The following is a 24,035-nucleotide window of genomic DNA, read 5'->3' as shown; positions in this document are numbered from 1 at the left end:
GTCAAGAAAAACGTTAACATGTCCTTGTTATCCATATTGCCATACGGCAGCAAATTGGGTTGCCTAACACAAAGGATGAGGTGTAAAAAGCAATAGAAGGACCTAACCTAACCACCTCTCTCGCCCCACTAAAGATTCAATCTCGCTCTATCGCGATCCCAGTCCTCCGCCGCGGTGACCCCCTCTGCCAATTCAGCATTCTCGCCTCCCACTGGAGAATCACACTCAGGACAGCGACTCATCTCCCTGGCTGCCCCACAATCCCCAATGGTAAACGGATGTCCATTACGACAGTAGTACCAATGCCCAGTGCCCCTGAACTCTTGAGCCATGGCTGAAAGAACCTCCATGCGTTCCTCGTTGGTGATGATTGTGTAGAATGTACCCCCGCGCAACATCTTCTCGACGCTGTGAACTTCATCTGCCAATCCTCGTGTCTGGCTTGGGTGCACATCGCAAAGATTTCTAGCTTTCCGAATGGCAGCTTGGCCGTGCTGCAAGATATCGTTCCTCTTCTCCTGTGTCAAGCAATGTGCTCGTTCAAGAGCATAGAGCTGTGCTAGGAAAATATGACCTTCTGTCTGTTGTAGAAGTCGATTGTGAGTGACTGCTTGCTGAATGAGGGTCTGGCAATCATCCTTGATCTTTTGTAGATCAAGCTCAAATCGAGGTGTCACCTCACTTGGTTGTCCTTTGGAAACGAGACTCAGAAGGTCAACGAGCAAAGCAGTGTCGAGACGGATTAAGAGGGCAGTGCCCTGTAGGAAACCTTTGGTCTGTAGCACATTCTCGACATGATCAGGGGTGATTTTGATTTTTCGGCGTTGTCGAGCATTTTCAATCATTCTCCGAACTCTTTCAAATGGTTGCTCCTCAGGTTTCACCCGGCGCCGATAGGAATCGACGCGCTTTCGCAGGGCAAGGATTGCATTCCATCGACCTGGGTCTGTGGTGTTGATGATTTCTCCCATGTTCTGAACTTGGTTGTTTCGCGGGCCACATATCTCAATCACTGGTGGCCACGGATACTTTCTTTGAGCTTCGGCTGCACCTAATTCGCGAACAAGCTGGGGAAGTTCCTGTGCTAGAGGAACATATTCCTGATTGAGTAAGACGATCAATTTCCTCGTCGACTCATCAAGGATAGCTCGGCGAACCAGCCGGCCATATCGTGTAACGTCTCGAAGCGGGCCACGACAGGTGGCACATCTTTTGATGTCTTGGATAGAGAACGGTTTCAACGATACGCAGATAAAGACGGGCTTGCCACTGTTATCGAGCTCGTAGTAGCTAGCCATGTCCATTTGCGCATCCATGCTTTCAATTGTCAAGAAGTGTCCACATTTAGGGAACATGCATGGATTTTGGTCCAGATTGATTTCTTTGTATGTCTGACCCAGGATGAAATCGACTTGATGATTTCTGATGTCCTCATTTCCGCAGATTTGGCAGAAGGAGGATGAAGGACACTTTTCTCCACATACTGACGGGCACTGATGTCCACAGTCCAGCTTTTTCTCGCATCGCTTGGAACATGGAACATGATCACAAGAGGCTGCACATGGCATTGAGCAGACACTGTGAGGGCACGCCGAAAGACATTTTTCTTCGGCGCAAGGTGTACACGGCTCGTAGCATTTTCGCGGGCACTTAGAATGGCCACAATGCACTTCGCAATGAGCTTTGCAGGGAGGACAGGGCTCTTCACCGTGACAGGGAACGTTGCAGGTATGAGTGCACGTACTCTGATCCCGGTCACACCGTTGCTGGCAATTTCCATGGTTGGTTGAGATGCTCCCGGGTCCTCTAGTAATGCAGCGATAACACATCTTCTTGCAAAAGTGCCCACAAGGCAAGGGGCTGCGACATTGTGCTAGACAGCGATAGTCTTTTGATTCCACATCGATATGGCATGGCAGTGAGACGGTATGGTTGCAGCCCGGAATAGTCTTGTCCACAAGCACCTGACAGTGAACTGTTGAGATATCCTGAGCTTGCCAGCAAGCAAGGTTTTGCATTGGATGACCGCATGGGAGTGTTCTGTGCTTTTGATATACGTTGGTCATGCATCTTTCAGGACAAGCGTCTCCACATCGCTTAGGGCATGAATGATTGCAACCACTAAACGGCCGAGGGCAACGCTCCAGGCAAAAGACAGTGTTGTGAAGAAGCTCCGAATGGCATTTTTGAGCACAGGCATGTCCACAGCCCAGCCGGTTGACACAGCGCAAGCTGCAACCTCCTTCGGGCGAAAACCTAGGGAAATCTTCTGGCAACGAGACCACAATCGTTGTATCTGGATGGCGGGGGCATTGCAGCTCCAGGGCCTTTCCGATGTTTTGATCTTGCTTCAAAATCTTGACGACTTGAGCCCACATGGGAACATGCACCGAGGTCTCCGAATTACCGATGATGTACATGCCGTGTTGTGCTCGCGATAACAGAACATTGATCCGATTTGGGGTGCGTAGGAAGCCGCATTGGTTCTGCGTGTTGCTTCGAACCAGAGATATCACAACAACCTTAGCTTCTTCGCCTTGGAAATTGTCGATGGTAGCCACGCGAAGAGTCTGTGACAAGGCTGCTTTGATCATGGGCTTGTCCTTGGCTTCATAATCCGCATAACCTGCCTGCTTGAGATCCTCTCGATCACGGTCTCCTACCACAATGGCAAAGAGTTCATCGAGCCTTTTTCGTAGTCGGTGAAGTTGTCCCAGATACGGAGTCAACACTGCAATATCTCCATGTTTGTATGCGTCTTGTTGAATAAGATGGTTGACCAGCGAAACGACCATATCAATCTCATGATTATTCCAGTGAGAAGTTGACATGACATCGGCGTCAGATCCTCCCTCCCGGTGTCGGTGATCCAACCAGAATAATCTTTTCCGCATTCCCATAATCTCAGGATACTCCATGACAGATGGAGCATCCTTCAATTTCGGATATAGGGTTTGGCGGATCAGTTGAGCGATAGACGGATGCATCCGTCGCTGTGTTTCCAATGTACTGAAAGGAGCTCCACAGCCCATGGGGCTTTTCTTTGAGCTCACCAGTCTTTCAAACAGAGAGATATCGAGTGAATATTGGGCACCGCCCCGAGGATTCTCGCTAGAAAGGTCGTAATTTTGGACCTGAGGCCGAAGCTGTTGCTGATCGCCAATGAGGATTGCATGCTCAACAGAAGGTAGAAATGCCGTGAGAAGATGCGATTCCAGAACTTCACCAGCCTCTTCGCACAGCATGAATTTGCATGGGAGTCGTCGGAACATGTCAAGTCTGCGAGCAAGTCCAGCTGTGGTGGCGCCAATGACATCTGCTTGAGCCAGGCAGCGAAGGTGCATCTCATCCTGGACGCTGTCATACCCTTGTTTGGCAGCTCTGTGAGATGAAATGATTTGCCTAACTTTTTCATCCACTTCTGCCCGGTAATCACGGCACCATCGGTTGTAAAGGTGCTGTCGTTCTTTTCGAGACATCTCGAAGACATTGATGTTCCCGAGCTGGTCCACGGGTCGTGGGCGAGAACTGTCTTTGGCTGCTGAATCAAGCCAGGAGGTGATCGTGGTCTGGGGGTTTTCGGTTTTTACTCCCAAGAAACCATCTTCTTGTACCAGTGAAAATAGCTGGTCGTGGTGGCGGGGATGTATCCGCTGGAGATAGGACTTGAGACGAGCAATGGGGACTTCCTTCTTTACATCAAGAGTGCGGAAGTCATCCTCACATAATGAGAGTCTCTCAGCTGTACTCCATCTTTCTTTCTTCTCCATCTTTGTCCTTGCTGTATCTTTCGCAACATTCTGGAGATTGAACTTTTCTAACCTCTCCGACTTGGATTGGGATCCAATACGAACAATTTGCGATGTCACATTGTTGTCCAGTAAAGCCTCAAGAAGCTGGTCAAGGGCATGATTGGTATATGTGACACATAATATGGGCCCCAATCTTGCTCGAGCAGCATCTTTGTTTGCCAGTAAGACTTTGATCAGAGCCACACCAGTGTAGCTCTTGCCAGTACCAGGTGGTCCTTGAATCAAACCGAGCTTTCGCTTCAAACAACTGATCAGCGCATGGGCCTGTGCACCGTCTAGGGTTGAATGATCCTGTACGTATTTCACGTCAGATGGTTGGTTAACGCGGACGTAGAAATTGGAGTCATCTTTCATGATGGAGCGGAGATTGAATGCAAAACCAGGCTGTGAAGCATATAATGGAGGAGCCATATCGGATAAGTCCAAATCAAAGACCCAAGGGACAAAAAGCTCCGAGAAAGGCAGGCTTTGGGCCATCTTCATCGATTGAAGTGCTTGTAGCGCCGGTTCAAAGGCTGGAAGAATGACTCCTGGAAATTCAACCAGGGATATAGTGGGTCTCTTAGGACTAAAAAGATCAAGAACGACTTGAATGTTGGTGTATCGAGAATCAACAAGCATCAGTGTAACCGATCCTCTGGTGGAGCTCTTCCACAGTGTTCTTGGCTCTGCTCTATTCTGTGGGTGGACATGATCCTGTGGGAGGATAGCATCCTTTTTCCGCCTGGATGACATGTCACGATGTGTCACTGTACAAAACACCACCACATCTTTGGCAATGATGAGGCACACAAGCGCACCGGGCTGTAGACGTTTCGAGTTCTGCCACCACATCTCGCGGGCCATGGGTGTGTAGTTTGCTACCGCAATAGGCTGAGGGAAGTCGACTTCGAAGTAAAGACCCGAAAGCCAATTAAACTCCAGATTAATCACCATGGACTTAGGATAAACGAACCTGCGCAGTTGTGATTGTGATTGCTGGGCACGTGGATTCAGTTCGTAGTGAATTGCATCTCGAAGCTGACCGACGGTATCTTCTCGCAACAACCGAAAGTTTCGATCTAGCAATCCGTCGATACCTTGGATGTGCCACTGACTTGGGTTATTGACGGGCAAGTACTCCGCTCGCAGGCTGCAGATTTCTTCGAAGCTGGGCATGATCTTAATCTGGCAGATGTTGTCAAAGTCATTGTTGTGTCTACCCCCAGGAGTGTCACGGTTGGCGATGAAAGCGGCTTTGCTTTCAGTCTTGACTTCCTTCTCTGGTATGCCCGCTAGGAGCGACTTTCCGGTTTCCATGCGCTGAAGAAGACGATCAAGATGCAAGCGAGATTGATAAAGTCTACCACTCATACCATTCTTGTTGCTCATTGAGGTGAAGACAGTTTCAAATCTCTGTGCCACGGCATGCAGACTATCCTGGATAGGAGCTGTAGAATTCAGGTCCGCGATGCGAGAGAAGGTATGTAGAGATGCCTCTAGTAACAAGGCACTACCTTCGTTGGTAGTGTCGACTTCGAGAACGCCACAGATGAAATTGAGCCATCGAGCAGCTCTGGATCCACCGATCCCAAACAAGACATTGTAGATTGTGCCCACTGCCTGCTCCAGTACCAGCGAAGATATCACCTCGGGATTGGTGACTGTCTCTAGAAACGGTAGCACCTGTGTCTTGAAGATTAGATCTCTTGTTGCAGCATCCATGTCTTCAAAATTCTCCTGGACGAGGTCCAGTACTAGGCGCAAACCATCTTCACTCGCCAATGTTCGGATAACCTCTTGTCGTATACTGGCGTCAGACTCAATCAATTGCCTCGCTTTCTGGAAGATAGTAGTTTTCCTCCCAGAGGAGGGACGAATGACCGTCGTGCGTAGAGGAATGCTACCTTGCCATGCCCGGAACACCCTTTCTACATTTGGCAAGGAATGGGGTCGCCGTGGCAGAGGCTCAGGATCTTGGGCCTGGCTGCTTGGGATTGTCGGGTTGAGGCTCTCGTCATTTCTCACATGAGCATACTTGCAGTTTTTCCATTGACAATTGCCTCTGGCGAAGTCACGGCATATCCTTTATAGGTAGAATTGATTAGCATCTTCAACAAAATAAAAACTACTTAAAAGACAATCCAAGTCTATTCAGATATCTCTCAAATTGATTGACATATCTTACAAAAGTAAGAGCGATCTAAAACTTACCTTTTGGAATCCATGATCTGATAACTTTCCCTGTCAAATGCCTTGTAGGAAAAGGATGCTCAAGAGGAAGATCTCAATCTGGATGGTGCGCAGTGTTGAAGACCAAGGTGTTGAAAGCAATCCAACGTGCTGCTTTTCAATGGTTATTTGCTGTGAGATATGTAAGCCCATTGCATATGAAAGAACCTTGGAAGCAGGAGTGTGAAGGGAAAAGAAAGATCATTTTCAAAATTTTAGGTGCCTAGGTATAGTCGCAAATTTACATAATTCTGCACTGGCATTTGCGTATATAAGCTTCTTTTGTTGCCGTCTTGTAGGCATATTTGGTTGTTTTTGACCGCCTATTTGATTGATATGCGCTATTGAGTTATAGTGCAACGCAATATCGAGAAAGCATGCAGTTCAATTTACTGTATATCTAAGTGGCTATCCCTCTGTTTCTTACTTACCTATGGTTTGACACTTCAACCATGAAACAACATAAGCTAGCCCTAAGTCACTTAGGGCTGGAGCTACATATCTAGGATGACGAACATACGAGGAAGTGCTAATGACAGCATAATGAAACAAAACATGAATGTTTTCAACGACTAACTGCTCCCATTTAATGGAACCCGAACGTATCAATTTCCCAAGTCCCATCGAGGGACCCGAGACGTCAATGATTATATACAAGAGGAACAACCTGGCAAGAGAAAGGGCCAACGTCGATCAAAGGCCATGGCGAAGCACGTGTTCCAATTCGCCATGCTTGTTTTAAGGATATGGCGAAGGGCAAACCCTAACAGGCGTATAGAACCCGCGAGCACCAAATTTCTCTGCCAAAGAAACCTCCAAGAGCAAACTGGCTAACGAATTTGTTGTTTATCTTTGGACAAATATTGCCCCAATCGCTTTTGGTGAACCAGCCAAGAAACGCCATGGATATCAAAGTACAGAAATGTGTTTGTCAAGGTGACTTTGGCTAGTCACTTACTCTGTTCGGACATGGAAGTCCACATTACGCTGGCGCATCAGGTCCTTGCGCTCCAAATCCTTGGCTGTAATAAATGAGTTAATAATGTTTCAAGTAAATCAATAGCCGGGGGATTGCATACCTTCATCGTAGACCAAGAACTCGTGCAGACCGCGGCCAGAAGGCACCATGGGAAGAACGGGAACCTTGCGGTCAGTGATGACCTCCAGGAGGGCAGGGCCATCGTGGTCAATCAGCCACTGCAGCTTCTCCTCAAGTTCAGAGGGCTTGAAGCAGCGGTCAGCAGCGACACGCATAGCCTTGGCAAGGGGAACGAAGTCAGGGTTCTGCTGGTGAGTGTGGGAGTAACGATCCTCGTAGAAGAGATTTTGCCTGGAACAAAAAAGTAAGTCAAATGTACTGGGGAGATCAGGAGACGACAGCTTACCATTGAGTGACCATACCCTGCTCCTCGTTGTTGATGAGGAGGACCTTGACACCAATGTTGAACTGAGCAGCGGTGGAAAGCTCAGTGAGAGTCATGTTGAAAGAAGCGTCACCATCAATGTCGATGACAAGGCAGTCCGGACGGGCCACCTTGGCTCCAAGAGCGGCGGGGAGACCGAAGCCCATAGTACCGAGACCACCGGAGGTGATCATGGTACGAGGGTGACGCCAGCGGAAGTGCTGAGCAGTCCACATCTGGTGCTGTCCAACACCAGTGGTGATGATGGTCTTTTCCTTTCGGTCAGCGCAGAGCTCGCTGAGCTTCTCGATAACAGCCTGGGGCTTGATAGGACCGTTCTCGGTCTGGCGGTCGTAGAGCGACAGGGGGAAGCGCTTCTTCCAGTCATTGATCTGCTCGAACCATTCGGGGCGCTCGGGAACAGCCTTGACCTGGGGCAAAAGGAGGCGGAGGTTATCGGCACAGTCACCCTCGACGGCTTCGTTGGCCTGGACAACCTTGTTGATGTTCTTGGGCATGATCTCGAAGTGCACGATACCACCACGACCTTCAGTAGCGGCAAGCTTGGCTTGAGGCGCGAACTTGGGGATGCTGAGAGTCACACGGTCATCGAAACGGGCACCAACAGCAATGATAAGATCGGCCTCCTGCATGGCCATGTTGGCGTAAGCAGATCCGTGCATACCAAGCATGTGGAGAGCCTTAGGATCCAACTCGTCAAATCCACCAAGACCCTGCAGGGTGGTAGTGACCGGGATGCATGCCTTATCGGCAAACTCCTTGAGAATCTCGGGGCCGTCGGGGCGAGCAAGAAGACCCTGTCCGACGTAGAGGATGGGCTTCTTGGCAATGTTAACGAGGCTAGCAACACGGCTGATGGTGCTCTCGAGCTTCTTCTGGCTCATTTCACGGGCTACAACAGTAGCTGCGCTGGGGAGCGAAGGAATGGTGCTGTGCATGGGAATGGGGTTGCGGAGAATGCCAGCAGTGACATCCTTGGGCAAGTCAACCAGGACAGGACCCGGACGGCCACTGGTGGCGATCTCGAAAGCTTCCTGGATGCGGCGAGGCAGCTCGCCAACGGACTTGACCATGACGTTCCACTTAGTGCAGGCACGGGAAATACCGATAACATCGGCTTCCTGGAAGGAATCGGTTCCAATTGCGCTGGTGGGGACCTGACCACAGAAAACAACCATGGGGGTACCATCAGACATGGCATCCTGCATGGGAGTGATAACGTTGGTAGCACCAGGGCCAGAGGTAACAAGAACGACACCGGGCTTGCCAGAGGCACGGGCATAACCCTCCGCCATGTGGCCAGCACCCTGTTCGTGCTTGGGAAGGAGGAATTCGAAGTGCTTGGAGTTGTAGATAGCATCGAAAACGGGGAGAATGGCACCACCGGGGTAACCAACTATATATCAAGTATTAGAATTGAACAATTTTGCAATATCAAGCATGAAATACTCACAGATGTGCTTCACACCCTGGCGAAGCATCATCTCGTGGAAGATCTCTCCACCACTCATTCCAACCATTCTTTGAACCATTCAATCAGTTTTTTTTGTGTCTAAGCCGTCACAGGGTAACATACGATTCATCGAGCTCGGGGAGCTGGCGATTTTGCAAGGGAGAGATCTCATTGCGATGGGGTTCCTGGTTGAATGCCGGACTAGGCACGGGTCTAGACTCCCTGACGAATATACAAATTAGAATCAGATTGCAATGGCATTGTGGCCATATGGAGAGGGAAAAAAAAAACTCACGGAGTTGAAGCCGTAGCTGTGCTCTGGGTACGCTTCTGGACAGAAGAGCGGTGGGGCGAAGCGGCCGAAGCCACAAACGAGGTCGAAAAAGGTCGACGTCCAGCAAGCTGTTTCTGGAGGTGGAATGCGCGCAGGGCGCTTTTTGAGGGTCTTAAAGGCATCATTGTGTATGAGGCCAAGCCAGGAAGATTGAGGGGGAGGGTGGTGTAAAAAGTAAGGAAAAATGAGTATCAATTGACCGCTGAAGATTGCCGTGACTCTCTCTGGGGATTCCGAGAAAAGGCCTAAACCCAAATTGTCCGACCGCTCTGAGTCAAGAAATTCGGAGCTTTTGATTGGGTCGGCGCCCCTCTGCGCCCTCCGACCTCGGCCGTTGCTAGTCACCTGATTTGGTGTTTTTCGTGGTCCTCGGCAACCATACACTCATATTCATGGATCTACTTGCCACCTCCCAAACAACATATTGAAAAATCGACCACATACGTGGAATTACCATGTCTGCGAGGGAATACTAGAGACCTCCAGGGTTTTCTTTTAGTGATAATAGTCAAACATCTCTCTATTACGTACCTAAATGTACGCAAGACTCACCGGAGCCTTATATATTCCCCGAACTTTTCGGTGAAGTGGGTCTAGATCGGTCCGGGCATCTGGAGCCAAGCTTCTCCAGGTCTGTACGTGCATATTGTAGGGATATTATTATGTCCGAGCCTCTTGTTGATGTTTATTGATCCCTTACTTCATGGTGAATACCCAAGACTCCGAGGTGTTCTGATCGGCTAAACTTCTGGCCTTTTCCTGCCTCTACTTGATCTGATTATATAAAACGACTTGCTATTCTAAGAATATAGAGCACTTTAATGTATCTCTCAAAAATAATCCGAGCTAGAGGTGCAGAATATCAATATAGAACATCGAATATTCTGAAATAAGGAAGTAAGGAGAATATAGTTCACTTATATGCCAAACTGGCAACCGAGAGAAGAAATAGGGCTTCGTATACTCCGTAGATCGGAAAACCTTTTGGTAAATATTATCCCTACATAAGCTTATCCCCACACCCCTATCGATCTCACTGTGCTAGCTAAGCCGAGACTTATCTGTATCGCATCTTTGAGCCCAGGGCTGATGGAGCCTAGTCGACCCCCGCATGTATACTATTATTGGCACATCCATACACTGGTTGCGCAACCATCTATGTGCGTTAGATTTTGTATATATGCTGCGAACTGTCTTCCACATTCCAAGCGATTGTGTGTAGATATGTCACTTACAACTAGACTCAGTAGTGGGAAAATAGCTTTGAAAACGAAATGATGCTAGGCTCCTTGATCTATTCTTTACCGGTAGTCTTTCTCTTAGCCTCAAAATTATCGCAGTGTTCTGTGGTAATGGGCTGCACAACCAAACGGTAAAACTTTCTTCTTATAGTGACCGATTATCTCGGCTTCTGCAACATCTCTCTATATAAAAACGAGATTGAGATTCCTTCACTTGCAAATCTAGCGAAAGACCTCGGGAGGGCATCCGACTGACTAACTTCCAGACTGTTTCTGCCTGCTCGCCTACTTAATCTATGCTACCCTCGGAACCGACAACCGTATTGCTAGGCTCAATAGTTTTGCAAAGATAATTCTATGGTCTTATCCAGTCATGAGCTGAGTTCTTCTGGGACAAATGACAGAGTTCATGGGGTCATTGGGTGAATTCAAAAACACACCCAGTTATGGAGGCTATTTGAATTGGCGACTAACAGCTTTATCGGAGATCTTCCAATATTCAGGATACTATACAATCATGTTTGAACAATGGGGAGCCTGCACCTCGAATCTCGCTAAAATATATGTTCATCTGCATTGATTAACTCCGCAAACATGGGCATCTTGGAATGGCAAAAGATCCTACACCTTGCCCTAGAGGCTTCGATAAGCCAGGGTTCCTTGCAGTGGCTAGCAACCATGCCAATTACTAGTATGAGCCTCAATTGGAAGATGCCGAGTTCTAAGCATCTTGTTTGAAAATAGCTAGCTTTTGGATGGAACCTTTGAAGGAGGATAAATATCTGAATCGGTCGCCAGATCTTGTTGAGGATTTCTATTCGACTCCGATATTCACCGACAAGATGGTCTGATCCCTTGCGAGCCACACGGAGAAATCGCAGAAGCCTTTCTTTGCCTACTTCCCATACTCCGTACTATATGGTCCCGCACTGGCCTCTACAGCTTCGGGAGATCGTCGTTAAATGTGCTTAGTATTATATTTAGGGTTCTTTTTTGATATAATACCCAAAATCTCTGACTGAATTTAACGGGAATATATGACGGAACTGAGGGCTTCGGCGTCCCGAGAAGCTGGGATTGGCAAATAAAATTCAAAACCTGCTAATCCGATTGCTGTGGAAAAAATTGGCGATGTCACCTGAAGAACAAGAACGAAAAATGTAACAATGGATCTGACAATAAGCCACCTGCTCACTGGGCGTGTACCGCCACGAGATCTCAAGAGGCGACAAAGGCGGGACCCATTTCCGAGGGGTCTACTATCTTGTAGGTAGGGCTACGCTTTGTGATACACTACGCTCCTTTCCATGCCAATCTAGAGGCCATTACGCTTTTACTATGGATATCCCACGAGGTCGTGGGTCTGCACTTAGCTTCAGCTATGAAAAACAAAAACAAGTGTCTATGAGTCGAAGTCATCATGTAGCGTACATTTTCCCATATTTTCCCGGTTCTATCGGGCCGTACAAGGCAAAAATATGGCCCAATGCCGGGTTTCAGGCCCACTCTCGGCATCCCTTCTTCCGATACGCTCAGCTTGAAACCCCACATTCCAGGAACTTGCAAAGATGTAGAGCAAAGACATTTGATAGATATAGAGGACTGTAGGGTTTAAGTAGACACCATTAAAGAGTTACAAGGAGAAATTGTATAATGTAAATAGTATGTGCATATTATGTACTCCGTACATATGTGTTCTACATAATATATAGGGCACGTCGTCATAGCCAAATCCGGTAGAAAACCCCCGCGAAGGTAGAGCAAACCAACCAATCAGAGATCGTGGAGTTATTCATGAATGGAGACACCGAAGAGAGTCCCATGTCACCTCCCCGCAAAGCAACGACAGTCAGTCACCGGAATTCCCAAAAAGGAAAAAATGGCCCTGTTCTAACCCCATGTGCCCACCACTTTAACCGGGGAATCGGGGGATATGAGGGGACATCTTTGAGCCGGAGAAATTATAGAGAAATTACCACTCTAGTTCCTCTATTTCTTGTAATTCTACTTTTCCTGTTCCTTTTTTCCTTTTTTCCCATTCTCAATTCCTCCCCTTCCCCCTCCAACCCTCCCCTACCCCACCATGTCGACCCAACAAGAGCTCGTGCCGCAAACAGAATCCATCGCGGAAGTCTACGCAACAGACGATGCCTCAGTGAATTCCGTTGCACCAGAGCACCAGCAGCGATGGACCAATCTCATTACCCAGTTCAACAAAACCTATAGCTACCGTCCAGACTTCGTGGCGCGCAGTCCCGGCCGCGTGAACATTATCGGCGAGCACATTGACTACTCACTGTACGATGTCCTGCCGACCGCCGTCAGCGTCGACGTGATCATGGCCGTCAAGGTCGTCCCCGCCAGCGCCGAGGGCACCACCATCACCATCGCCAACGTCTCGCCAGAGAAGTTCCCCACACGCGAGTTCACCGTTCCCCACGGTAAGGACGTCGAGATTGACCCCAAGAAGCACGAGTGGGTGAACTACTTCCGTGCCGGTCTGTCGGGCGCCATTAAGTTTCTGCGCAACGAGAGACCCGATGGCTCGCTCGTTCCTGTCAGCATGCAGATCTTGGTCGACGGAAATGTCCCCCCCCGGTGGCGGTATCTCCAGCAGTGCTGCCTTCGTGTGCGCCAGTGCCCTGGCCGTTATGAAAGCCAACGATCACGACGTCTCCAAGCAGGATCTGTTGGATCTGGCTGTTGTCTCGGAGCGCGCTGTCGGTGTCTACTCCGGCGGGTGAGTTATCCACTTCCCTCAATAGATGAAGGGAACAAAAAGCTAACATCACTGCGTAACCATAGCATGGACCAAGCAGCCTCCATCTTCTCCAAGCGCGGCTACCTGCTATACACCCAATTCTTCCCTAAATTCAAAGCCCACCACGTCCCTATCCCCACCTCCTCCTCCGAAATCACCTTCCTCATGGCCCAGAGCTTCGTAACCTCCAACAAAGCCGACACCGCCCCGCGCCACTACAACCTGCGCGTAGCAGAGTGCACTCTCGCCGCCGTGATCCTCGCCAAGCACCACGGCGTGACCCTCTCCAAGGACAACAGCTCTCTCGGCTACAGTCTGCGCAACTTCCACAACGAACTAATGACCAAAGAAGGCCGTCTCCAAGATCCCCTGGAGTACCAAATCGACTCCGTGATCCTGGCGACAATGGAGCTATTCACAAAAGAAGAGGGCTATACACGCGAGGAGATGGCCGAGCTCCTGAGCATCACCGTCGCCGAGCTTGAGTCCACCTTCCTCTCCGCATTCCCCGTTCAGGCAGAGCGATTCCAGCTCCGCCAGCGCGCGCTGCACTGCTTCAAGGAGGCGCGCCGCGTTCTCGATTTCAAGGCCTGTCTCAGCAAGGCTACGCAGCTGGATGAGAAGCGCATTCAGTACCTCGGTCAGTTGCTTAATGAGTCGCAGGAGTCGTGTGCTACGGCCTATGACTGCAGTGCGCCAGAGGTCGATGAGATCTGTGCTATTGCGCGTCGTGCGGGTACTTGGGGTAGTCGTCTGACTGGTGCTGGGTGGGGTGGTTGCACTGTTCACATGTTGCCTCAGAGTAAGGTGGAGGCTGTTACTGCTGCGCTGAGGGATGAATACTATCTTAAGAAGTTCCCTGATATCAGTAAGGAGAAGTTGGAGCAGGCTATGGTTATTAGCAAGCCGTCCAATGGTTCATTCTTGTATGTTTTCCCCTTCCCCCCCCTTTTGGTCGCTGGAATACACTGGATGATGGCTAACGTTTTTGGTTATAGGGTTACGGGAGCTGCTATTGACCAGATCCCTCTATGAATATTGTACGGTAGATCGAAGAAAAGCCCACTCGACTGGGACTATCGATTATATGAATTCCATAATAAAAAAAAATTATATTTATCTTTCATGGATCATTCAGTAAATAAATAGTATACATTGAAGCTGCAGATGCCCCGGATTGGAGAAAAATACCCAGATCTCCTGAGCATCGGTATCTTCCAGGCAGCCGCTGTGATGTGTGCCTTCCAAGCAATTGCCTAGGTGCGTTGGGATTGTGGAAGGAGACGAGTTTGTCAACTCGAGCTTAATTGCACTGGTATTGCCTGTGGTGGCTCCGTCTGGGCAGGGGGGTCTGCCCTCTAGATCTATAGACGGAATCTTTCAACCCATAGAACTTACAGGTTGGATTCCTCCTAAGCCAGGCAAGAAATTGCCTGCATAACATACGGGTATGTCATAGTTCAGTCGGTTCAAGTTGTACTCCCAAAAACCTTCAAGTCTTCTTGGGTGCAGCTTTGGCGAAGAAAGAGCTCATTTTCTGCATCCCGCTCGTGTTGACCTTCTTCAGTTTCTTAACTGCCTGGGATTCAGCAGCCTTGGACTTTTTCTCCTCCTCGGCCTTGCGGCGTTTCTTCTCGATCTGTATATCCTCTTCCTCATCATCAAGGGCTCGTTTCCGACTGAAGTTGGACATATCGCGTGATGCGAGAGCTTGAGCGCGAAGGTCTGCAATCTCTTTGAGACGGTCTTTTAGCGGCTTGAAATCGACCGGGCTCTCTGCGGAATCGAGGATATCATCTACTCTTGAGGCCATAGTGGCGGGCAGATATGACTCCTTCATGAAGGACAGTGCAGTGGAAATTCGGAGGAGCCGAGTAATGTGATCCGACTCCTCGCTCGGTGGCTGTGGCACAGGTGTCGATTCCCCTGCAGGTGTCGCAATAGACGGGGTTGCATCTGTACCCACAGTCGAGGGTGAATCCTGCCTCTCCTCAGATTTCGCGGCCGATTCCTGGCTCTCGTTTGATGGCTCCTGGCTAGTCGCAACATCGTCTCGTTTAACAGCCATCAATGGCGTGGCTAGCGCCTGTCGAACAAAGCGTTCTTCCAGACTCGCAGGGAGACCCCGATCCGCCATGCGTTCTGCCTTCGTGATCAATTCTTGAACAAGCTTCATCTCATTGAACCGGAACATCTTCTCATCCCCAGCCTCGACCACTTCACAAATAGCTTCCACCCGTGCTAGGAGGGAGGGTCGGAATTCATCATCATAAAGGACTTGGCGCAGATGCTTGGGCCTGTCGTCTTGGGAGTCGATTATATCGTCGAATGGCTGGAAAAGAGAACGGCCTGATTTCGCGGAAGGTGCTAACAATGGAACCATGAAAAACAGCGCATCGATCGGGGTTGCCACCAGGAACTCTGCCTTCTTCGTGATTGAGCCCTGCGCGGCAGGCTCGGTGTCCTTTTCCTCTTCTTCCAACGAGCTCGAGGTTTCGCGCGTGCGAGGGGTAAACAGGATACTTCGCGCCATATGCGCTGGCGGCGCAATAACTGTGAATTCGTATATACCGCGGTCCGGACAGAAGAAGTAGCGTGTTAGTTCTCCCGATTGGGGATCTGGCAGAGAGAGAAGTCGCGCATTGTCGCTGGTAGAGGATGGGAGGATGAACGTTTTGCTCGGTTTCTCTGCCGCAACGAGGGTTTTAGTCTTAGTCTGGTCTTCAGACTGTTTCGCTTTCGACACTGGGGCTGATCGAGTCTTCATTGTGTGAGATAGGTGGAAGTGAAGGTGAAGACCAAAGATCGTCAGTGGAAGCGAAACGGAAGGGGCTAAAATGGCAACCGCGACGCGCCGAACGCGCCTTACGACCCAATCAGCCCAGTGCGCGATCCGTTACACTCCCTGCATTAGCGAAGTCTCAGCCCTTGTTGTTGTATCCCTGTTCTCTGCTGTCTCTCATTTTGACATATCGCTTCCATTGCTCTACTACATTCTACAAATTGTACTTTGCGCAAGGGTAAACGGCGTGGGCCGCAAATGACGCTCCATGGTATATTCGCTCTCTGATTACGTCTGAAACCGTCTCATCCATCGCCAGTAAGGCCCCTCTAATCGTTTAGGCTGATCGGTGACTAACTATTCTTTCCTACCAAAGTGGTTGAACCTGTGTGGCCGCCCCAATCGCCCCGCGCGGCTCTCTTGAGTTCGCCGGCCGGACGACGAAAGTACCATGACATGCAACGCACCCGAGAGAATCTGACATCGCCATTGAAGCGCTCAAGTACCACACCCAACCTCCGATCAAAAGCGAGCCAAATTATGGACGAAGATGACGGAGAAGAGGAGGATGAAGAAACCTTGCAGCTTCAGCTTGCTGAAATCAAAGCGCGCTTGAAATTGAAGAAACTCCAGCAAAAGAATCGCGGCAGATCTAGTTCGAATCTCGATGACGAAGACGCTCAACCAAATTCCGCAGTCAGCGCTCTACGAACAGAAGATCGCAGTGCAACACCAAGAACCGCTAGGCCAGCGAGGCAAAGAACGAGCAGTGATGGAATCCAGGTTCCAGCGTCACCTACCAGGCGAGAACTTCCACCTGCTGTCCCAATATCGCCTCGGAGGTATGTCATGGGCATTGATAAGGGCTGGAAGGCCAATGATGTATCCTTGAGACGACCTCCAGGCTCAAGACCCGAATTTCGACCAAGTAGTCATATGGGATTCCGAGATGGCGATACACCGCGCTCGAATGACATATTTGGCTCGCGGCCCCAGACTTCTCCTTCATCGACTGGAGGGATCAACCGAATCAAAAGTTTCAGCGAGAGAATGGCGGAAGGCAGAGCGGCCGAGAAATCTCGGTTAGAGAGAGCAGAAAGGGTCCAGGCTAACCGCAGTTCGGCCTTTCAAGTTGATAAGATGGAGATTGAGGCCTTCAAAGCTGTAGCTTCAGATACAAGGCAATCTTCCCCACCGTCTTCATCACGAGATCGGCCCGCGGAGAGCTTCAGCCGGGAAGATATTCTTCGATCTATGGGACAATCCCGCCCATCTGGATTACAACGCAGTAATACAACTCCGAACGTTCAACGAATTGAGGGCGGTGGTCGCAACGAGAGACAATCTCATTTACATAGGCGAACTCATACGGCAGAAGAAGAACCAAGTTCTTCTCAGAAATTAGGCCAAACAGATGATGCTTTGGTCAAGGCCCCAGATCCTTCAAAATTCGAGTCCTACTCGTCACTACATCTATCAAGCCGAATTCTTCCGCATTCTTTCTTGAGCCGCACACTCGCAGACAAAAAGGTTCTGCGCATTCCTGATCTCCTCAAAACTGTCAAGGGACCCGCATTCGAGCTCCCGGAGGATATCGATGGAGACTTTGTGGTATTTGGCATCGTTGCATCCAAGTCCAACCCTAGGGACAAGAAAGCTCCGGGGAATGTGTCGGCTAAAGAAAAGGACCCTTATGATGACGGACTTAATAACACGAACAGATATATGGCCATTACCCTGACGGATCTGAAATGGACTATTGACCTTTTCCTTTTTGACACTGCTTTCCCTCGTTATTACAAAATCTCGGAGGGGACTCTCGTCGCAATTCTGAACCCCACAATCATGCCTCCCCCAAAGCACAAGCTGGATACAAATAAATTCAGCCTGTCCTTGTCCTCATCAGATGACAAGGTCCTCGAAATTGGCAAGGCACGGGATATTGGGTTCTGCAAGTCTGTGAGAAAAGACGGAAAGGTCTGCCAATCCTGGATAGATGGTCGAAAGACCGAGTTCTGTGACTTTCATGTTGATATCCAGATCCGACGCACTCAGGGCCAACGCTCGGGAGTCAATGCCGACACCGGTATGTTTGGTCCTGGTGGTACATCTGGTCCGCGCACCGGATTGTTTGGGCAAGGATTGAGGCGAGCGGCTGCTTTTAAGCAAGGCTCGAACCACGATGGTCCTCAATATGACATGGGATCTCAATCGCTGTACTATGTGGCGCCCCCCAGGAACCGCGGTGCTGGCCGTGCGTCCTACAACCCTATGGGAGGTTCGGCGGCAAACCTGATTGATGCGTATGACGATCCCTTCCTCGCGTCGGGTATGATAGGCCGCGGTATGGAGAGCAAAGAGGAACGAATGCGCAGGCGTCTTGCAACCCAACAGCGAGAGCGTGACATCACCCAAAAGCTAGTTTCTGGCCGTGTCGGTGGTGTGGGTGCCGAGTACCTTCGCACAAGGACCGGTAACGAGAGCCCAAATAAGGACAAAGCACTAGGCACCCCCTTGCCTAAGAGCCCCACAACAACCAACGGCATGGATATGGCCACCTTCGGCAAGGCGAAGAACGTCCGTTTAAGCCCAATGAAGCGAGCCCATGGCAAGCCTCACGGAAGTGGGGTCAAGAAGACGCGGTTCATCACTTCAAGGGGTATCAAGGAGGCTGGCCGGGAGAGTCTGGGTGCGCCGGCTGAGACCACGCCTAGTAGGAAACAGATAGTCCTGGATGATGATGACGACGACGATGACTTGGAGTTTATTTGACCCATTCAAATGCCCATATCCCTGTCACTACAACGCTTGAGTCCCCCTTAGGGACTGGAATACTCCGTACTCATAACGCTATTAACGAACAAAGCATACCCCGGTTTCATTGGGTGGATTTCCTGTTGGATTTGTCAAGTAAAGTCAGATACAAGCCCTGTCTGTCATGAATCAATGTGAAGATTAATGTATTTGTACCTCTTATCATGGAAGGCCTTTCTCCTTGTCTACATGAACTAGTAGTTCCTATGCAGACATTTGTCAGTGTTTAGCTACGAATACGATTGTGATATCCCTACAGTGTCGCCTAGCAACTTCTAGCGGCATGGATACACGAAACTACAAGCTTCCCCAACAGAAAAACAAACCTATGTACCGACTTAGTGCTAGCTATAGGGGGAAAAATTTCAAGAATTCTGAGTTTGCATTGAGGTATTCCGTTTACCATTCACCATGATTCCTCCCGTGATCATCAAACAAATCGCTTCCCGCGATGAAGAAAGCAACAAATGAGCACGCCGATACTAAAAGAAGACTAAAAAAAAACAAAGAAACAAGAGCGCACATTAAAAGAAAGAGAAAACGCCGTTATTCCAGCCGAGTATGTTTTCATGAGGTATCATCCTTAGTATTAGCAATTTCCAACCCACGCACGCATTGAAACGAGAAAAAAAAGAAACGAAGACCCCAGCGGCCTGCGCAATTACAAGACGGCCGTCTTGGGGAGGGCATTAGGAAAAGAAAAAAAAATGAACCAAGCAAAGCGATGCGCATATGGGTTCAAGAAGAAAAGATTGAAACACACTCAGCGCCATGTCCGGCGTAACGCACGAATGAGAGAAATGTGAAAAGTTTCAAAACGCTGCAATAATACAAGGTGAAGGGGAGGAAAAGTGACGCGCAAGTGAGAACTACGAGTCGGACGTGGAAGGCTCGGTGGTCGAAGCTTCTGCAGATGCTTCTGCGCGTAGGGCCTGGCGGGTACGTGGGCCAGGGCTACCGCGGGCCTCGCGGAGGCGCTTCACACGGTCGCTGCGGGTGTCGGGCTCCCGCGTCTTCCTGCTGACGGGTGGCCAGTACTTCAGGAGGCTGCTGCTGCTGCTACTGATAGAGAGACATCGGGGCCGAAGCGTTTCGTCGGTGGAAGTGTTGAAAGCAAGGTCCTCGGAGGAAGAAGTAGACTGAATAGGTGGCACATAGCTCGCGGTAGTGCGAGGGAAACAGAGGCCAGTACGTCCAACGGGGGCAGAACGAGAGATAGGTGGGACCTCAGACTCAAAGGAGGTAGCTGTATCTGGCAACATGGGAGGAGCAGAATATGACAGGTCTGCATAAGCCGGGGTTGGAGACATTGGCTCGTGATCCTCATGATCCTCAACATCGGTGACATCTTCTTCTTCGCCATGGGTAGGCTCAACGGCGGTAGGAAATAGGACACGAGGTTTGATCTCGCCACGTCTCAGTGGCTTCACATCCCTCAGAACGTCAGGGTTATCAGCTAACAGGTCGGGGCGACTGGCGAAAAGGCCAAGGTCATCTTCATCCTCGCCCTCCTCTTCCATATCATCAAAGCGTTTGAATACTTTTTTTCCACGGCTAAGATATAAGTTAGAATATGTGGGTATGATGGGTAAGTGGGGGTTGACTTACTGAACAAAATAGGCACCATCGCGAAGGCTGGTGGTCGAGCGAGTGGCAGGTCGTCCAACAGCTCTTGCAGGCTTGGGAGTGAACGAATCAGTCGAAAGTGGACCGACTACAGGGATGCGATCACGTGAATCCTCATGAATAGAGATACCCAATTCTTGTCCTGTAGCTTGGATAGTGTATCCCATCAGAGGCTCATCGGCAAAGATTGCTGGGGGATCTGCGACAGAATGATTGGGATTATCCATTTTTCTGCGCTTTGGGGTGGAGATTGAGGGAAACAGAGAACGAGACGTAGATGAACTGGAACTGATAACCTTCTTTTTTGAAGGGGTTTTAGCTGGGGTAGGTAAAGCCTGTTCTGCAGAGGATCGGGAAGTGTGTTGTGCAGAAGTGCGGGGAAGTGAAAGTTCGGAATCAAAAGGGGAAATCCGAGAGGCAGCAGTTCTGTGATAGCGTGCAGCCTTTTTAGGCGAGGCTTTGGCGGTTCCAGGCGAAGAGGGCGAAAGAGTTCTTTTAGATGTTCCAGGTTTGGCAGTTGCACTTGGGTGACTTGGGGGCGGCGTGGTTTGGACAGCCCTCGACGCTCGTTGACCTGCAAGTCTAGCGGAATAACGTGTGGGATAAGGTTCATATTCGTCGTGCTTTGCCCCATGTCGCGGCGCTCTGGGTATGCGAAGGTCAGAAGGTGAGGGCGGCGGTGGTGTTGACGCCATGTTGACTTGAATCACGATTGAGAAACCGCTCAATGAGTTGCGATCTTTAAAGTAAAGATGTAAATAATATATTAGTCACAGTTTAGGCTTGGGATTTTTCTGGATTTTTCGATCTTGAGGAAGTGTCGAGGAGGAGCGTGGATTCAATCAAGGGCGTAAACGTCCAACTCGTATGTTTTCCAACCAAAAAGAGTGCAGCACTCGGAGGTATAAAAGTACAAAAAAGATGTTAAACGTAATCTTGCAGATATCCAATCGTCCGAGACGATGAGAATAAAAAACGATAAGTTGAGGATGAAGGAAGGGCGAAGGTTGTTGTGAAAGGCGGCGATTGTCGCCCAGCCACCCGGGTATACTCACCGCCCGATAATTGCGGTGGCTGAAAACCCCGCGTCAAGAGTGTTGATTTCCTATTTTGATCTACCCCAATTGCATATTTGACTATCTTATCGTCGATCTTGTCACTGGTCAGCTATCAATTGACGTTCGGGCATCTTATACACCAAAGCGATCGGAGACTAAACCCATTTAGGTGTTCAGTCTATCAACATTGCTTGTACATACTTCGGCTCCTACTCTACGCAAATTCAACACCATGGCTTTCCGCACCACAGCAGAAGAAATGGAGAGGCTCCAGCTATCTGACGATGACACAGAGGATCTCTGGAACTCCCCATCCAGGAGAGTGACCCACAAAAAGATCAACCCAAGAACCTCCGACGAGAAAACTACACCAGAACCTCGAGCTTCCCACGATCGCGAGGATCCTCTCTCGGATCCCCAAGAAGCCCGAGAGGCTGCCCTCCGGACAGAATTACTAGGCGTCCGGAATATCAACGAAGTGATTGAAGGACTTCTGGGAAGTTTAGACTCCGCCAAAGGAAACATGGAGGTAATATGTCTTTCTCGTAAAACATGATCAATTGTTTGGTTAATCATATGTATAGACGGTCTCACGAACTGTTACATCGGCCTCGACACTCCTCAACACGTGGACTCGCATTCTCTCCCAAACCGAGCATAACCAGCGATTGATCCTCAACCCTAACTGGCAAGGTGCTACTCAGGATGTGATCGATATCGAGAACCAAGCAATTCAAAGACAGCAAGCGGCAGAAAGACGAGAGCAAGCACTCCAGCAACAAAGAGAAGCAGCAGCGCGAAAAGCTGAGGAAATTGAAAGGCGACGCGCACAGCTCACTCGGGGTACTCGAGGTACCACCCGCGGGACTACGAGGGGTACGGTTCGGAGCACTGGATTAGGAAGAACGCCCAGTGTCAGCACAACCCGCACAGCAACACGGGGATCTACGACAACAACCCAACGGCCAGGCAGCGGGATAGCACGAGGGAGTGGAATTGCTCGCGGTCGGGGAAAAGCCTAGATGGACTGGGCTAGTTCATGTACAATAAATAAATCTTTCACTATGAAGATCAAACAAAATGATATGATACCCTTAATTTAATATGTTGTCGCCTGAGGCATCACATGGGCCGTACACGCGTCGCGATCTGATAAGGATAAGAAGTTACCCCAAATTATTCCCCTGTCCCTGAAGATCATTCCGTCATTTACCTTTCTACATAGATACAACATAATGAACTTCGCTCCGTATCAAGATCAATCACCAGAGATTGAGCGCACTCTTTCCCCTCCCCGCCCAGAGGGTCACCGAATATCCCCAATCATCCGCTCGCCGCGAGCCTCGGTTGATCTACCCTCCCCCGGTTACTTCAGCGGACATGGCAACACAGGAGTTGGGCGAGACGTCGAGAGTGGCCATGTGAGCCTAGGGGCTTTTGAAACGAGTCTTCCCATTCGCATGGATATCGAAGCAGCGCTGGCGTATCTGCTTCTTCCTCCCGCGGGGGGTCTATTCCTACTACTAGCTGAACACAAGAGCGACTATGTGCGGTATGTGATGGACTTTACATTACTTTAGGGCTACTTGGAAGTATAGTTTGCTAAATATTTACTATAGGTTTCATGCTTGGCAATCGAGCATGTTATTTGCTACCATGTTTGTTAGTATTCCATCTTTTTTACTATGTCGCATACACTCACATACCACACATAGATCATCCATCTACTGTTCTGTTGGTCGAGCTTTCTCTCCTGGACATTGTTTATTATCGATATTATTTTAATCGGTTTCCTCAGCATGCATGCTTACCAAGATGGTGAGTCTTTCAACCTTGGCTTCTCTGCGGGAGCTGCCAATATGGCTGAGCTGTTCTTTAGCGGGATATAGATCTGATACTAATCGCATTATCTCTAGTTGATACTTTGGACCACTTTGAGGTCCCATTTTTTGGCCACCTGGCTAACTCCTTTGTTGATGATGAATGAGCACGAACATTGTCTTTCTTTGAGAATTGCACATACTTGAATTATTACTGCGAGGAAGCATGTCTTTCCTTCATATACCCCTGTCTGTCAATAATTATTAGTTTCTTTCTTTGATTGCTGGGCAGACTATGCGTGCATTCTGTGAATAATTCTCTTTCTGTTTAGCTTTTTCCAGGCCTGTAAATCTTAGAATTTCTAATGTCGCGAATTATTTTATCCAGCTGAAGCCAATATTTGCAAAATGCCAATTATAGGGAACTAAATATTCATGAGTATAGCAATGAGACTTCATCTCAGCGCAATCTATCTTCTTCAAAAAGATTATCAACCAGTTTTTCTAGTCCAAATACCTATCGAGTCATTGCTTTCCCGGAGATTTGTGTACCAGACCCGTTGTCTATTGGGTACAAGGAGGAACAGGGGTTGGTGTTGTGGCGGCATGAGTCAATTTAGAGGAAGGGACCATGTACTGCAGCCTTATATCGGAAGTATTCTGAGGATCTATATGTTAACTGGGGTGTCAGTTTTAACA

General features: G+C 49.2%; 9 protein-coding genes across 9 annotated transcripts; 5 read left to right on the top strand and 4 right to left on the bottom strand.

The window, feature by feature from the left end:
- Positions 1–128: 128 nt before the first annotated feature.
- Positions 129–6,019, bottom strand: N7479_009152 (putative NF-X1 finger and helicase domain protein; the record flags this gene model as incomplete). Its single annotated transcript, XM_057256845.1, has 4 exons — positions 129–1,317; positions 1,485–1,806; positions 2,240–5,877; positions 6,006–6,019. 4 exons carry the CDS (start codon positions 6,017–6,019, stop codon positions 129–131), a joined length of 5,163 nt encoding a protein of 1,720 aa, XP_057104303.1.
- A 958-nt stretch (positions 6,020–6,977) lies between these two features.
- Positions 6,978–9,359, bottom strand: N7479_009151 (acetolactate synthase catalytic subunit; the record flags this gene model as incomplete). The annotated part of the gene is made up of 6 exons (XM_057256844.1): positions 6,978–7,045; positions 7,103–7,353; positions 7,409–8,843; positions 8,901–8,968; positions 9,024–9,122; positions 9,196–9,359. 6 exons carry the CDS (start codon positions 9,357–9,359, stop codon positions 6,978–6,980), a joined length of 2,085 nt encoding a protein of 694 aa, XP_057104302.1.
- A 1,710-nt stretch (positions 9,360–11,069) lies between these two features.
- Positions 11,070–11,326, top strand: N7479_009150 (uncharacterized protein; the record flags this gene model as incomplete). Its single annotated transcript, XM_057256843.1, has 2 exons — positions 11,070–11,166; positions 11,220–11,326. 2 exons carry the CDS (start codon positions 11,070–11,072, stop codon positions 11,324–11,326), a joined length of 204 nt encoding a protein of 67 aa, XP_057104301.1.
- Positions 11,327–12,558: 1,232 nt separating this feature from the next.
- On the top strand, positions 12,559–14,271 carry N7479_009149 (uncharacterized protein; the record flags this gene model as incomplete). Its single annotated transcript, XM_057256842.1, is given in 4 exon segments — positions 12,559–13,079; positions 13,090–13,215; positions 13,281–14,162; positions 14,235–14,271. The coding sequence occupies 4 exon segments, from the start codon at positions 12,559–12,561 to the stop codon at positions 14,269–14,271; spliced, it is 1,566 nt and encodes a 521-aa protein (XP_057104300.1).
- Positions 14,272–14,728: 457 nt separating this feature from the next.
- N7479_009148 (uncharacterized protein) lies at positions 14,729–16,003 on the bottom strand (the record flags this gene model as incomplete). Its single annotated transcript, XM_057256841.1, has 1 exon — positions 14,729–16,003. One exon carries the CDS (start codon positions 16,001–16,003, stop codon positions 14,729–14,731), a length of 1,275 nt encoding a protein of 424 aa, XP_057104299.1.
- A 471-nt stretch (positions 16,004–16,474) lies between these two features.
- Positions 16,475–18,790, top strand: N7479_009147 (Mcm10/DnaG-type zinc finger protein; the record flags this gene model as incomplete). The annotated part of the gene is made up of 1 exon (XM_057256840.1): positions 16,475–18,790. One exon carries the CDS (start codon positions 16,475–16,477, stop codon positions 18,788–18,790), a length of 2,316 nt encoding a protein of 771 aa, XP_057104298.1.
- Positions 18,791–19,701: 911 nt separating this feature from the next.
- Positions 19,702–21,153, bottom strand: N7479_009146 (uncharacterized protein; the record flags this gene model as incomplete). Its single annotated transcript, XM_057256839.1, has 2 exons — positions 19,702–20,386; positions 20,441–21,153. The coding sequence occupies 2 exons, from the start codon at positions 21,151–21,153 to the stop codon at positions 19,702–19,704; spliced, it is 1,398 nt and encodes a 465-aa protein (XP_057104297.1).
- Positions 21,154–21,748: 595 nt separating this feature from the next.
- Positions 21,749–22,538, top strand: N7479_009145 (DASH complex subunit DUO1; the record flags this gene model as incomplete). Its single annotated transcript, XM_057256838.1, has 2 exons — positions 21,749–22,045; positions 22,101–22,538. 2 exons carry the CDS (start codon positions 21,749–21,751, stop codon positions 22,536–22,538), a joined length of 735 nt encoding a protein of 244 aa, XP_057104296.1.
- A 213-nt stretch (positions 22,539–22,751) lies between these two features.
- Positions 22,752–23,503, top strand: N7479_009144 (DUF4870 domain-containing protein; the record flags this gene model as incomplete). Its single annotated transcript, XM_057256837.1, has 4 exons — positions 22,752–23,068; positions 23,136–23,178; positions 23,232–23,334; positions 23,433–23,503. The coding sequence occupies 4 exons, from the start codon at positions 22,752–22,754 to the stop codon at positions 23,501–23,503; spliced, it is 534 nt and encodes a 177-aa protein (XP_057104295.1).
- Between the last annotated feature and the right edge of the window lie 532 nt (positions 23,504–24,035).

This window comes from Penicillium vulpinum (genome assembly GCF_028829585.1).
Source record: "Penicillium vulpinum strain IBT 29486 chromosome Unknown utg000004l_segment0_segment0, whole genome shotgun sequence".
Classification (NCBI taxonomy): Eukaryota; Fungi; Ascomycota; class Eurotiomycetes; order Eurotiales; family Aspergillaceae; genus Penicillium; species Penicillium vulpinum.
Note: the sequence above shows the minus strand (reverse complement) of the source record. Positions and strands in the feature narration are given on the sequence as shown.